Raw genomic sequence first — 14,119 nt, 5'->3', positions numbered from 1 at the left:
CGGTTTCCCCGGAATCCTTCGTACTAGACTTTTCTTTGAGATCAAACCATACTTGGATTACAACCAAATGTCACGATAGCCCCCACAATCTACAGAGCCTCTCTTTTCATTTCTGCTAGTCTCCCCCATCAACCACACTCATCCTCGACGTCTTCGTCTCTTCAATGAACCCGGATCTGCGCTGTAGAGCCCGTCGTCTACCAGCGCAACAAATATGACCAAGGCCTGGAAAGAGCACCGCGACGTCATCACGAGGCTCTACATACACGAGAGCCGGACCTTGGAGGATGTCAGGGATATTATGCAGAAGCAGTATAACTTCAAGGCATCGTCAGTCAACCCCCTTTCGTATTCAAGTCTCTTGTGTTTCCATGGGCCCCTATTCCCCTATGACTTTGGCAACTAGACTCTTAGTCTGTACAACTACTGCATCATCTCGTGCAATGGCACTACCACTCCAGAAGAGCTTCTCAGGGTGAACAAATGAAGACTAACTCGTCCAACAGAACCAGATCCTACCGCCAGCAGTTCGACAAGTGGCACCTGAGCAAGTATAACTGCAAGAAGCGCAACAGCCGTCGCCAGGTCCAACACGCAAACGGTTATGGCCAGCAGCAGCATCAGCACCAACAGCTCCAGCACACCGGGACCAGCCCGGACTTGAACGGCCTGAGCCTCACCGACGAGGGCCCCAACAGTCCCCAGAGCGTCGGGAGCGGTAGCCCGGAACATGACGCCGGCACCGAATACTACGCTCCCATGCCCCAGACCTACTCCTCATCCTCGTACCCACACCACGCCGTGCCGGCGCCGACGCCGACGTCGCTGGAGCACTACCACTGGGACCCGCAGGAACGGTACCCGCAGGACAGATATCAACAGCCCGGCTGGAGGGGCATTCCCGACATCGACGCTCTTTTGATCTCGCAGTCTGATCCCATGGACCCGATGGCTTCCCAGCAGGGCCACGCACATCAGGGCTATCCCGTTCATCATCCGGACGAGCAGGAACAGCAGCAGCAGCAGGAGCAGAGCGTGCCCCCACGCGGCCGGATCGCGTCTGCCCCTGATAATCGCTTCAGCCCGTACTACCCCGGCGTCGATTGCAGGTTCCGTTCCGGCGGGTCTGGAGGGTACCGTCGTCAGTCTGAGTAGGCTAGGAAAGGAGGGAAGGGGTGAACGAATAAATGAAAAAGACATTCGGTGGAACATTTGACATTCGCGTTGGCTTTCTGTTTAATCTGACGTTTCGGTTCTTGGTTTCTTTCCAACATGTTTAAAAAGGAAGACTTACTGGTCATTGGGACGGGAAGGCTGCTCTTGGGTGATGGAACACAGGACACACACACGATGGCACCTCGCTCCTTTATAGAAGCAGATAGATTCCTTTCGAAGTAGTTTCTCTTCGTTCGCTCGTTTATATGAAATACCCACCTAAGCAAAGAAATGAACCCGTCATTTACCTCCTGACCGTCATGCTTTTAAACCGCCTTGCGCCGCCATAACAATGCTTCTTCAATCAACGTCAATCGTCCAAACCAACCCACTACATAAAGTCGTCCTCGGTAAAGGGCTCGTCGGTGTCCCGCCTCTTGTTCGAGATGTTCATCTTGGCGGCGCTCTCGGCGAGACCGTAGGGATCGTGGACGTGCCTCTTGCCATCGCCGCCCTCCTGGGACCCGTCGCCCGCGGGGGCCGAGTTGGAGCGCACCTGGACCTTGACCTCGCCCTGGATGCCGTCCACGCGGATGGTGGAGGTGGTGGTGCCGCCGGGCGGGGGCCGCAGGTTCGTCGGGGGCGCGAGGTTGACGAGCTCGCGGAAGAAGTTGTTGGCGGCCTCGCAGCCGTCGAGGAGCCACTTGAGGCAGATGGTGACGCGCTCCTTGGCGAAGGGGTTGTGGTCGTCGTAGGCGCAGCAGTTGAGCAGGGGCACGATGCCGTTGTGGTTGACCATCTGGTTCTGCACCTCCGGGTTGCCCGGGGAGGACTGGCCGAGCGGGGGCTGGAGGAGGGTAGCGAGGATGGTGAAGATCTGGCCCTTGATGCCGGACCAGGGGTACTTGTGCGCCGGGTCGGAGAGGGAGGCCGGGGCGGGGGAGGGGGGCAGGGAGTCGCTCGTGGAGTAGGGGCGCTCGACGATGGGCGTGCTGCCGGCGCTGTTCTGGTCGGTCGGGGAGGCGGGGGCGGCCGGGGTTGCGGCGGCTTGGGGCCTGTTGCGGGAGGGGACGGCGTCGACGAGGGGTTTCTTGGAGACGCCGGCCTCGAGGCCGTTGAGGAGGGTGATGAGGTCGTAGACGGCCTCCCACTCGATGAGCTTCTTGCGGGACTCGGTGACCTCGGAGGCGGTGGTGAGGAACTCGAGGTACTGGGCCAGGCCGTCCTTTGCGCGCTCCATGTCCCAGGTGTCGACGGGGAAGTCGGACGGGTCGGCGTTCTGCTCGCGGATCTGGGCCTGGAGGTGCATGAGCGCGACGCACTCGGGGACGATGCGGGAGCGGAAGAAGCTGAAGAAGAACATGACGAGCTTGACGTCTCGGTCCTGGTCCTTCTTGTCCTGGGGCGGGTTGGCGACGCGGGAGCGGAAGATGTGGTTGACGAGGCGGAGGAGGACGGTCTGGGCCGGGGAGATGATGTCTTTCGGGATGCGGAGGGAGTTCCAGGCGTAGGGGATGAGGGCGGAGTGGTGCAGGGCCTCTATCAGCTGGGAGGTGATTTGGAAGATGAGCGTCGTCTCATCCTTTTCCCAGACGGCGATGAAGACGAGCATCTCGCGGAGGAGAGACTTGCCGCAGTCGAGGGCGAGGAACATGCGGCAGCGGGTCTTTTGGAGGTTCTCGCCGGCGCGGGTGAGGCCGGAGCCGGCGGAGTCGAGGATGCAGGACTTAACAATCATGTGGAGGGCCTCGATCTGCTTGGGGTCGAGGATGTTCGGGATCTCGGTGAGGAGGCCGGTCAGGGGGCCCTCACCATAGGACTCGTCGTCGTCGAGGTCCTCGTCGTCCATCATGTCGTCGAGGTTTCTCATGTCATCTAGGTTTCCGATGACCGGGTAGTCGTCGGCGTACTCCTCCGGCGAGCCCTCGGGCAGGTCTTCCGAGTCCTCGATCTCGTCGACCTCCGTCTCTTCCGTCGTGCGCATGTCGGGCCCCGGGTGGTAGCGGCTGACGAGGTTGTTCTTGCAATGCTCCGTCCTCTGCTTGGCGAACTCGACCGAGGGCATGGCGACCGACCAGCCGTCGTAGTTGGCGTCTCGCGCGCGCAGCCACCAGGTGTCGATTTCCCGCGAGACGCGGCAGTAGGCGCGGTCCTGCTCGAACTTGTCCTGGATTTCGGGGTCCCACGTCGGCACCACGCGCTCGCCCTCCTTGTAGTTGTCCGCGCGGACCAGGCCCTGCCCTTCAGCGTCGGGGAGCCAATTCCAGGACAGGGGCGGGATGGCGGCGAGGACGCCCGGCGGCTTGTGGGACTTGTTGCGGGAGTAATCTGAGAGGAGCTTGCGGGCGGTGTCGCACATTCTCGAGTTGCGCTCGAGCCAGTGGTGGATTTCTGTCTTGGCGACGTCGACGCGGAATCCGGAGCCGTCGCCCATGCCTTCCTGAGGATCATCGAGCTGGGCGTCTTCGTCGAAGAGGACGTCGTACCAGAAGGACATCTTGTTTCGGTCGTTCTTGGCTGTCCAGTTGTGGGCTTGCTGTAGGGATGTGACCAACAGCTTCTTGTACATTTCCGTGATCTCGTTCAGCTTGGCGCGCGAAGCGTCCTCGATGATCTCGCCGTCGTAACCCTTGCTTGTGACGTTTACGCACAGGATGATAGTCTGGTACACCATCTGGTCGAAGTGGACGGCGGCGCAGATATCCTGAGGGACCTCTGGTTCCGAAGTCACCAGTAGGTTCCTTGCGATGTGCATGAGCTTGTTGAGAATTGAGAGGTCATCCTTGAGGCTGTGGTGGTTCTTCACGATCAGGGCGGTGCTTTCCTGGGGCGAAACGCCTTTCTCGGGGTCGTTGAGGCTCGACAGCGGGCCTACCGAGCGGGTGGTGAGACTCGGAATGGCGGCGCCGAAGATTTTGGTCAACCATATCCAGATCTCGACGTTTCTCGACAACGTTTCCCTGGTTCTTGTCAGATATGTCTGGAGGTTCCTTGGACCTGCAAGCGGTGTACTTACCTCACATGCTTGAAGGTGTGTGTCTTTTCGAGGGTTTTGGCGATCATCGATGAGACCTTGGCAGCTGTTTGAGGGCCCATGGGCGGGACGGTGTAGTGGCCCTCGAGCATGATGAGGGCTGCTGAGAAGCAGCGCTCCTCGATGGTCTCGTTTGATGACGAGTCATCCTGACTTAGATTCACCTCCGTCAACGGTCCTGCGAAGTTGACCGTCATGGCTGCGCCGGACTTTGTGGTAGAGGGTGAAGTCGATGAGCCAAGACTCAGATCGCAGAATTCAGGTGGTGAGTAACAGAGCGAATTGGTGAGGATTTTGTGGCGGTCCGTCGGCCGGGTTTGTTTGAAGGCTCTCCAGATTAGTGATTATGTGTGATTGTGCACCTCTTTGTATCAACAATACCAAAAACTTTTGTATGAAGCAGTGCTTGAATTGTCATTTGAAATGAAGATGGATTGAATGGGGTGGCGGCGCCTGAATGACGGATTACAAGTCGCCAGCGAGGAAAATTTCCGCCGCCCGGCAGGTTGAAATGGATGTATCCTTCCACACAAAATTGGTAAGCAAATACACACAGACCAGCTACTCTTTCCAGCCATCAGATGTCGTGAATATCGACATGAATATCAAGTTTTGTATAGCAAGTAAATTTGCATTAAATCTCAGAAAATCCCATCAAACTTATAACAAGAGTAAATGCCAATTCAATAACGCAGCATCATTCCCGGTGTACATCCTGTGCGAAAAAAGCGAACCTGTATGCCCGGATGCGACTGCTGTACTGGGTTGAGAGCCCTGTGAAATTTTGGAGTAAGCCCCTCCGGAGGGCCCCCTGAAATCGACCAATCGTCAGGGGTATCTGCCCCGTAGACCCCTCTGTCGGCCGTGTCCGTCCTGGGCTCCGACGACCTCCCCTCGGCGGGGTAATCGCTGCAGCGTCTCGCCGCCGCTGCGAATTTGGCGACGAGTCACGAATTTGAGTCACTCGACAAGAACACAACACCACTACCGTCAAACCCGCGATCTCGCAGCCTGCGCCCAATTCACAACGACCGAATATCCCGTCGATCCACGTGCACGAAATCCTTGACCGAACTCAACATGGCGGAAGGCGCAAAGGCGAACGAGAGGTTCTCCCTCATCCAGGAGAACCTGGCCGAGGTCATGAACCCCGAGATCCTCGAGAAGATTCTGGCTGAGGGACGCAACCCGAAGATCTACTGGGGTGAGACTGATTCAATGGCGCTATTCAGATCCGTGGTGTGCGCATTGGCTGACTGAATGTATTTGCAGGTACTGCGACAACGGGCAGACCGCATTGCGGTTACTTCGTCCCGGCCATCAAGCTGGCGCAGTTCCTTGCTGCCGATTGCGAGATGACGGTCCTCCTCGCCGATATCCACGGTTTCCTCGACAACCTCAAGGCCCCGATCGAGCTCGTCGAGCAGCGCGCCAAGTTCTACAAGTTCGCCATCACACACATTCTCCAGGCCGTCGGCGTCTCGACCGAGAAGCTCAAGTTCGTCCTGGGCAGCTCTTACCAGAAGAGCCCCGAGTACATCATGGATGTCTACAAGATGAGCTCGCTCATCAGCGAAAGAGATGCCAAGAAGGCCGGCGCGGAGGTCGTCAAGCAGTCAGACGTGAGGTGACCGAGCCAATTGGATGGATACACGGCTGACAGACTTGCAGAACGCCCCCATGAGTGGTCTGCTTTACCCTGTTCTTCAAGTTTGCGACGAAGAGCACCTGGGCGTCGATGCGCAGTTTGGAGGTATGGACCCCCGCTCGCAGATCTCAATCCCTTGACTGACTCCCTTAGGCATGGACCAGAGGAAGCTATTCGCAGCGGCGACTGAATGGCTGCCCAAGGTTGGATACAGAGTGCGCGCGCATCTGCTGAACCCCATGGTTCCGGGCCTGAATGGTGGCAAGATGAGCTCGAGTGACCCTGGTAAGAAATCTCGACAAGATCGTACACAAGCGGGTGCTGACGTTGGTATGCGCAGACAGCAAAATCGACCTCCTCGATGCCCCTGACGTCGTCCAGAAGAAGCTTCGCAAGGCTGAGTGCGTGCCCAAGGTTGCTGAGGGCAACGGCGTCCTGGCCTTCGTCGAGTACGTGCTGCTCCCTGCGGCCGCTCTGAAGGGCAAGAAGGAGTTCCGCGTCGAGCGCGAGCGTGACGGCCTCGAGCCCCTGGTTTACACCGACATTGCTGCCATGCACGAGGACTACAAGAACGATGTGGTGAGTGGATACAAAGAGACAATGGTGATATCGAATACATACTTACACCTCTCTAGTTGACGCCCCAGCTCCTGAAGCCGGCTGTGACCAAGTCTCTGAATGAGCTCCTGGCACCCATCCAGGCAGCATTCCAGGCCTCCGCCGAGTGGCAAGAGGTTACGACCAAGGCCTACCCGCCAGTTGAGGACGAGAAGAAGAAGAAGAAGAAGCAGCCCAAGGACAAGGGCTCTCGCTACCCCGGCGGTGCCAAAAAGGACGGCGCGGACGGTGCCGCGAAGGAGACGGAATTGCCGGTGCGCCCGGCCGAGGAGAGCAAGTAAGCGACAGGCGTCTTGATTTGCATTGCGATAGAGATAGGTTTTCTTGGCTGTACGTACTAGGGTTGGAGTTCGGATGAAGACCATCAAAAAGAGTCTAGAGAGCTAGATACCTCAGATGAAAAGAGCATACCTTGTGAAAGAGCAAACCATCCCTGCGCGGGGAGGATTGTGCAACTCACTGCGACTTGGACCTTCCAACGCCTCACTGGAAGTGTCTCTGATCGACTGTTCCCAGCATGATCGTCAACACGTGGTGAGAAGATTGACCTTCTATGGTGGGGGTTCATGGGGGTGAACCGTCAGCGGGACACCCGGGAGGAAGCAATGGCGGGGCACTGAAGAAACGCAATCAAGGATGGCGGGGTAATTTTCGGCGGGGTCCTCAAAAAAAGAAGAATCCCGTTCACTGCCATCGCAACATCGTCCGAGATCTTGAATCAGTCGAGTTTGGAGTTTTATTCTTTCGTGCTCTTTTACAGCCCCCCTACCTTGAGATACCCCTTTCTTCCAAACACCGACATCACAGACACGATGGCCGACCTTCCCACCACTTTCGACCGTAAGTCCCTCAACCACGACCACGAGCGCGCGCAAGCTCCCAAGCCAAAGAAGTCAATAAGCTAACGGAAACCTCTCCTCCTCCAGGCCCCGTCCACATCGCCGTCATCGGCGGCACCGGCCTCGGCAAGCTGGAGGGCTACACGCCCGTCGCGGCCCTCAACCCGACGACGCCCTGGGGCCAGCCCGCGTCCCCGATCATGATCCTCGAGCACGGCGGCGTCCCCATCGCCTTCCTCGCCCGCCACGGCCTGCACCACCAGTTCGCGCCCCACGAGGTGCCCGCCCGCGCCAACATCGCCGCCCTGCGCTCCATCGGCGTCCGCTGCGTCATCGCCTTCTCCGCCGTCGGCAGCCTGCAGGAGGAGATCAAGCCCATGGACTTCGTCGTCCCGGACCAGGTCATCGACCGCACCAAGGGCATCCGCCCCTTCACCTTCTTCGAAGGCGGCGTCGTCGGACACGTTGGCTTCGCGGACCCCTTCGACAAGGGCCTCGCCGAGGTCGTCAAGAAGTGCGCGGCGCACATGCAGGGTGACGGCGTCGTGCTCCACGACAAGGGAACCATCATCTGCATGGGTAAGTCAGCGCGTTAACATGAGCTCGCGGTCGAGGAGGGACAGAAGCATGCTAACAACAAGCGTTCTCCAGAGGGCCCCCAATTCTCCACCCGCGCCGAGTCGCACATGTACCGCTCCTGGGGCGGCAGCGTCATCAACATGTCGGCGCTGCCCGAGGCCAAGCTGGCGCGCGAGGCCGAGATGGCGTACCAGATGATCTGCATGGCCACCGACTACGACTGCTGGCACTCGTTCGAGGACGTCGACGTCGCCATGGTCATGAAGTACATGGCCGCCAACGGCGAGAACGCCAAGCGCCTCGTCGGCGGCGTGCTCGACGAGCTCTCCAAGCACGAGCACAGCGAGATGGTCCTCGCCAAGCACTGGGAGGGCGCGTCGCAGGGCGCCGTCAAGTTCATGACCAAGCCCGAGGGCCGCAACCCCGAGGCCATGAAGAACGTCGAGTACCTGTTCCCCGGTTTCTGGAACTAGGCGACCTGTTTTAGGGAGGTTTGACATACAGTTTGATAAGGGTATTGGAATTTGGTGTTAATATGGGATGGTCAAAATGAGCGCAGACTTACGTGATTGGGCATGTTATGATAGATAGACAACTTCCTCAGCATCAACTGGCTAGGAAAATATGGTTGATAGATCAAGAATAGAGCACCTGCAAAAGAGGGTCCGTGTGCGACACCGTGCGATGCTGAGTATTGTTGAATTTTAAAAATCTTTGGAAATCCCCGTACATGCCTTCTTCAACTGTACAACGCCATCTAACGCCAGTCTCTGGGCTCAAAGGAAGTCTACCTCCCAGCCCCTCGTTTCGAATCACATCAAAAGGTATAATGCCCTGACGCCCTTCTCCGCTGCTGCGATGTGCCAAGGTCGTATGTCCGTCCCCCTATCTACAATGCCCCTGGCTCGAGCCAGAGTCCCAAGGCCCCTGAAGTAAGTGAGCATCTCCCGCATGAGAGACTCGTATAGCCGCGGGTTGCTTTCCACGTGCACGATGTTGACTTCCATGACCACTGGCGGGTCTTCAAGTTTCGGTCCTCCGCGTTTGACGAGGTAGCCACTGATCAGAGCAGGATTTATATCCCCCAAGGTAGCCGAGTTGCTGAGCCTGTGGGCAAGCACTGCACCCCAAGTTTGGTCCATTACATCGAGGAGGATGGCATCTCCTTCGGCGGGTTCCGCGTTGCCGTCGCCAGGTGTTCCTCCAGGTGTGGCGGCATTGACAGGATAGGTTTCCTTCATAGGCGTAACCGGAGTTCCACTCTGCTCAGGTGAGAGAATGGACGCCTGCGGTGTCGAGACGGGCGTCGTGTAGAATGCCGACGGAGCAGTTGTTGGAACTCTGATCGCCGGAGGAATCAACTGGAGAGACGGGCTGGTATCCACCGATATCAGTGTCAAGCTCACCGTCGCCACCGACTCCGTTTGCGCAAGCCCTTGCCAGAACCCGATTTCCTGCTGATCCATGGCACCGCACTTGGTGATGATGACCCGCCAGTGAACCTTCCACTTAGAGATCAGGTCGTGAGTCGTCTCCCAAATCTCGTGATATACGTCATTCAGAGAGGTCGATAGAGGTTTGCCCTTACGTCCAAGGCTGTAGGATACTGTCATTTGTTGACATCCTCTGTTGTCGGTCCATGCTGCAGTAATCCATCTCTCGTCGATGCTCTGCGCATAAGCAATATGGATACAACTATTTTCGTGCATGAGAGATGAGGACGATGTGTTTGTGAGCTTGAAGTCGATGCCCCTAGGTAACGACTGCTCCAACATGATGGCAGGCGACGGCATCGGCCCGCCAAACAAGGTGCATCGGTCATACGTCTCCAATGCGAGTTTGATCGTGTCGCTCGGCGTGGGCTCAACGATACCCGCCGACGAGGTCAAGAAGTCGAGGGGAACCAGTTGCAGAACAAGCTCATTGACTGGAACTTGTCTCTGGTTGGTCAGGGACCTCTTATACATCTCAAATAGTTGTTGGAAGGCCGTGCATTCCTCCACGATGGACCCGGGATGGTCTGGCGCGTACACAAAGTACACCACGAAATTCTTCGCCGTGACGTTCGTTGACAATAGTCCCTGGCAAAGAGCTTCCATGCGATCGCCTAGGCCTCCCCCAATGTGAGGGCTTACAGTGCCCGGTGATGTGGCAATCTTGTCCGCTTCGAATGGCATAAGCCCGTCGGCTACCTTTGAGCTAGGAGGAAGACGCTCGAAAGAGCCCAACTTGAGCAACTCGTAAACGTTCCGCATCCGATCCAAGAAGGCGGCGGCAACATCAGTCATGCCGTCCCAATTGGGAAACACGCAGACTGCGTTAACATCTTTCGTGCCTTGAGCTGGGCCGAGCCCCAAGCTTTCCCAGAACTGAACGCTTGACGGAAGGACTGAGAGTCTGGCTTCGGCTCGACGAAGCTCCATATGCGGCGCCGGAATTTGGAAAAGATTATTGGGCTTGGGCGGTTCTGCATTCGCGTCTCTCGGCGGAACCGGTCTTGGGTTCAGTCTATTTGGCTGCCCAAGCAGAGGGACGTCAGGAACCTCAACAACGCCTTTGAAGTTGCAAGTGCTGAACTCCCCAAGACAAGCAGGTACAACCTCCCGCAGAGTCTGCAAGGCAGTTCTGCCCAACGAGGACAACTGACGGCGCGTTTCTGATACAATGGCCGTATTCAGAGTGTTGGATTGTGAATCACGCACTTTCAGATTACCGGTCACCGCCTGCTCTGTTACAATCTGAGCGATCGTGATCATGTCCTCGTCCGTAATTGAGAGGTGTATTGGAAGCGACTCGGCGTCCTCAAAGTACCTCGTCACCGATACCTCTTTAGCCTCGACAATGGCTAGCTTTGGAAGGTCCAAGGCTAAAGTCGGGTCGGAATCTTCGACGGATTCAATGTCCCTCAAGGAGGTAACATGAGAAACAACATCATCGTCAAAGTTCATCCTCTTCATGCTTGATTTGAAAGGAGATGCTGGCTCATCTGTGCTCGAGCTAGAATCGTCCTGGTCCGAAACCAAGCTCAAATCGTCTGCGTCGGATGCTAAATCGTCCCCCTTTCCAGGACTTGTGTTGAGAGTTGCGTTCTCAAGGCCGCCTGTAATTGTGCGAATGACAGCGTTCTTCTGTTCTGCTGGGTGTTTCAGCATCTTCTTTTGCTTTCCGTGTCTTCGCAGATAGTCGGTGGTAGGTGGCCCTTGAAAACTAGGTTGCGTGACTGGTTCTTGTGATATTCCTCGTGAAGTCGGGTTGCAATCAAAACGGCCACCCTGCTCATATTTCTTGTTCACCAGAGGCAAAACCGGATCAAAGTCCACACTGTCGAAGATACTCCCTTTACGAGAAGGTGTTCTGGTAGGCGTGGATCGAATGTCTGCCAGTGAGGCGCGCACTCTCTTGTAAACGGTGTCTGGGTCGAACGGGCTCGACTCTCTCTTGATTCCTGTTGGCCTTTCCGTGTTGATTTTTTGCTTCCCTTCGTCCATCAAAGTGCTTCTGGCATGTTTCAGTTCGGGTTTGGTGAATATTGGAGGAGTCGGTTCAGGTTTTGCCTCATGTATCGGAGGAGCCTTTATTTTCGCAGGCTCAGGCACTGGAGCTGATATGACGGAGGGCACCAAAGACGCGTCTGGCATGCCCAAATCCGGCAGACCTGATAAGTCCAAGTCATCGCCTGGTTGCTCATCGAAGAAGCTGAAGTCGGCATCGGTTATGTCGGCGTCTCCAAACATATCTGGCCCAATATCTCCAAACAGATTGTCGTTATCGCCTCCGAGAAACGAGTCCGCTCTTGGCTTGGTGTCGTTCGAAGTCCACCCATCCCCGTAGTGTTCGGTTTGCTGGCCGATGTTCGGCATATTCGTCATATGAGTTTCAGGAACGGTAACATCTGCCATAGCAGTGTCTATATCAGCCACCGCAACTGTCGCATTCGGGGCTCCCGGACTCGAGGTTGTGCCATCAATGGAAGGCGTGATACCAAGAGGGTTCTGGACTGCATCTGGTGGAGTCGGATACATGGTGCCCACAGCAGCTGCGTTGCTTGCACGTCTCAGTCCCAGAGGAGAATGTCCGTTGGGTTGTGGTGGGGGGGCCACCGCCGATGCCTCTTTCGTCGCAGCGATCTCCCTCTCTTTCTTCCGCTTCACAACCTTGTCGTCCCTATCAGCTCCCATCTGGAACCAGGTTCGGGCTTCACTGAGGAAATCCGTAGTTTCCTCTTGGGCCAAGAGCATAGCATCCCCAAGACCATGATTTCGCGCCAGTACAACAGACTTCTTCCGGAAACAGAGAACAGCCGGCCAAGATATTGTTGCCAAAGTCGAGGGAAACGGCGTTGTCCTTCCGCTCTGGTCACCAGTTTTGCGGCGGATCATCTGGAGTGCGATCCAGGGACAAGACTGAAGCAGTGCGGGAGAGAGGCCACGAGACAGCAGAATCTTGATACATGTGTCTCTCCATTGCGAGGATTTCGCATCTGCGTTTCTCCAAAGTTGTGTATCTGGCGTTTGTCCTAAACCAAGCTCTGGATATGACAAGCCTCCGCCCATGAACCCTTGATAATTCGCCAAAACACCAAAGGGAGCTGCCAGGATCTGCGAACCTAGGACAATCTGACCCGGACTTGACGGTTCGTTCACCGACAACATGCCTTCGCAACATGATAAAGAGAGGCTCATGACCAGGGCGCCCTTGGTTGTCAAATAGACCCTGAAGGACCCAACAACTGCAGCTTCGGCATCGAGAGCTCGGTCGGATTGTGTTTCGCGGGTTACTTTGGATGGCAAGAGAACGGTTCGGTAGTTTAGAGGGATCGCGGCAACGCGGTTGCAGAAAGATGCCGAAACGGTCGCTAAAAGCGCCGTGACGAACTGTTCGTAGGCGATGCTCAGGGAGACGGACCCTGTACCCTTCGTATCGGATCCTCCGGCCGAGGCCGGTTTCGAATCGGGATCGGAAGCACTTGGCGTCCCGGAGCCAGCCGTCTGTGGATTCCGGAGCGACAGATCGAGAGCCGAAGCGCTTGATGACGAGCTTGTAGGTGTATTCGCAGCTTGTTGGCCCGGCGCGCGGCCTTTGAACAAGCTGATCGGCTCGAACGACCCATCCTCCACCATCAGCAACGTCGCACCAGCTGCCTCGACGGTCTGGCCCAGGATCTCGTTGCTATCGTCGGAAGAGGCCGCATCTTTGCTCGAAATGGAATAATACCACAAGACGCGTTTTACCGTATCATAGTAGACGATGTGGCCGCGACTCCGTAGTTGGGTCTCTACATCAGCAGCTGCCGAAGGGAAGGTTTGCGCCTGGTCCAGAGAAGGTTCATATACTCGGAAAGCGATTGACGAGATGTTATTCTAAGAAAATCAACGTCAGTCTTACACCTGAAACCAAGGAAACAATGCCACACACATTTAATAAGGTATTAGTATCGTATTCGCTTGTGTCCATGTCGACGGTCGAGTCTCGCGAAGGCGGGAGCCGTTCCGTGTCGCAACATCAACTCCCTGGGCCGCTAAAGCTCCCGAAGGCTGCAAGAGCCAGTTTATTTCAGGGGAAATACAATCATAAAATTGCACCGTCGCTTCGGCATCGATTGGAGTCCAGTAAGCGATTCAAAGTGCGTTCCGAAGGGTTGTCTGCTGGGTTTCGCGAAGTCATCGACTCCATCTCCGTGGGTCGAAATCGCGACCAAGGAACCGGCTTCTCGGTATCAACCGAGTTCGAGACCGTTCCGGGTCCGTCGGGAGTGGTTCGATGAGAAATGCAGGCAGCGAATCGCAAGGTGATGCAGCACCTAGGATTCTTCGATGCTCGATCGTCGAGGTCGTCGTTGGGGGAAGAAGTTGTCGGGGCTTTCGCAACGATTACTGTGTGTTCAGCCAGGTCTGGCCGGGTCGGGATAGCGGCGGAAATTCAGCACGTCCTCCCCTAGGTAGAGAGAGGCCTGGGACCTTAGGGAGCAGTTCGTTCGGCTGAACACTAACAGGGTCTAGTTGAATCGGAAGTCGGGCACGTCTTCGGGCCAATCATCGCGGCGATCCTGGATAATGTCCCTGACCAGCGGCCGGGATAGACGCTAATGCAGCGTCGCCTGATTCAGCGGGGAGCCGCCCGGAGCCAGGACTTACTTTTCCACCGCCTCACCGAACGAAACCCCACTCCAGGTCTGCCGGCCCACGCCAGGTGTGGCTCTCATCCACCGACGCGCCTGTTCTTATCTTATCAGAACTTTTTTTTCTT

The 14,119-nt window shown here is 56.6% G+C and overlaps 5 protein-coding genes across 5 annotated transcripts; 3 read left to right on the top strand and 2 right to left on the bottom strand.

Moving 5' to 3' along the window:
- Positions 1–214: 214 nt before the first annotated feature.
- CkaCkLH20_06170 (uncharacterized protein) lies at positions 215–1,155 on the top strand (the record flags this gene model as incomplete). Its single annotated transcript, XM_038888887.1, has 2 exons — positions 215–330; positions 507–1,155. The coding sequence occupies 2 exons, from the start codon at positions 215–217 to the stop codon at positions 1,153–1,155; spliced, it is 765 nt and encodes a 254-aa protein (XP_038745688.1).
- A 391-nt stretch (positions 1,156–1,546) lies between these two features.
- On the bottom strand, positions 1,547–4,386 carry CkaCkLH20_06169 (uncharacterized protein; the record flags this gene model as incomplete). Its single annotated transcript, XM_038888886.1, has 2 exons — positions 1,547–4,115; positions 4,172–4,386. The coding sequence occupies 2 exons, from the start codon at positions 4,384–4,386 to the stop codon at positions 1,547–1,549; spliced, it is 2,784 nt and encodes a 927-aa protein (XP_038745687.1).
- Positions 4,387–5,269: 883 nt separating this feature from the next.
- On the top strand, positions 5,270–6,736 carry CkaCkLH20_06168 (tyrosyl-trna synthetase; the record flags this gene model as incomplete). The annotated part of the gene is made up of 6 exons (XM_038888885.1): positions 5,270–5,393; positions 5,462–5,811; positions 5,861–5,942; positions 5,991–6,122; positions 6,178–6,416; positions 6,473–6,736. 6 exons carry the CDS (start codon positions 5,270–5,272, stop codon positions 6,734–6,736), a joined length of 1,191 nt encoding a protein of 396 aa, XP_038745686.1.
- Positions 6,737–7,267: 531 nt separating this feature from the next.
- Positions 7,268–8,346, top strand: CkaCkLH20_06167 (methylthioadenosine phosphorylase; the record flags this gene model as incomplete). Its single annotated transcript, XM_038888884.1, has 3 exons — positions 7,268–7,295; positions 7,382–7,873; positions 7,946–8,346. 3 exons carry the CDS (start codon positions 7,268–7,270, stop codon positions 8,344–8,346), a joined length of 921 nt encoding a protein of 306 aa, XP_038745685.1.
- Positions 8,347–8,685: 339 nt separating this feature from the next.
- CkaCkLH20_06166 (uncharacterized protein) lies at positions 8,686–13,327 on the bottom strand (the record flags this gene model as incomplete). Its single annotated transcript, XM_038888883.1, has 2 exons — positions 8,686–13,233; positions 13,289–13,327. 2 exons carry the CDS (start codon positions 13,325–13,327, stop codon positions 8,686–8,688), a joined length of 4,587 nt encoding a protein of 1,528 aa, XP_038745684.1.
- Between the last annotated feature and the right edge of the window lie 792 nt (positions 13,328–14,119).

The sequence above is a fragment of the Colletotrichum karsti genome, assembly GCF_011947395.1.
Source record: "Colletotrichum karsti strain CkLH20 chromosome Unknown Scaffold18, whole genome shotgun sequence".
Lineage (NCBI taxonomy): Eukaryota > Fungi > Ascomycota > Sordariomycetes > Glomerellales > Glomerellaceae > Colletotrichum > Colletotrichum karsti.
The sequence above is the reverse complement of the archived record's forward strand: the minus strand, read 5'-3'. Positions and strand labels throughout refer to the sequence as shown.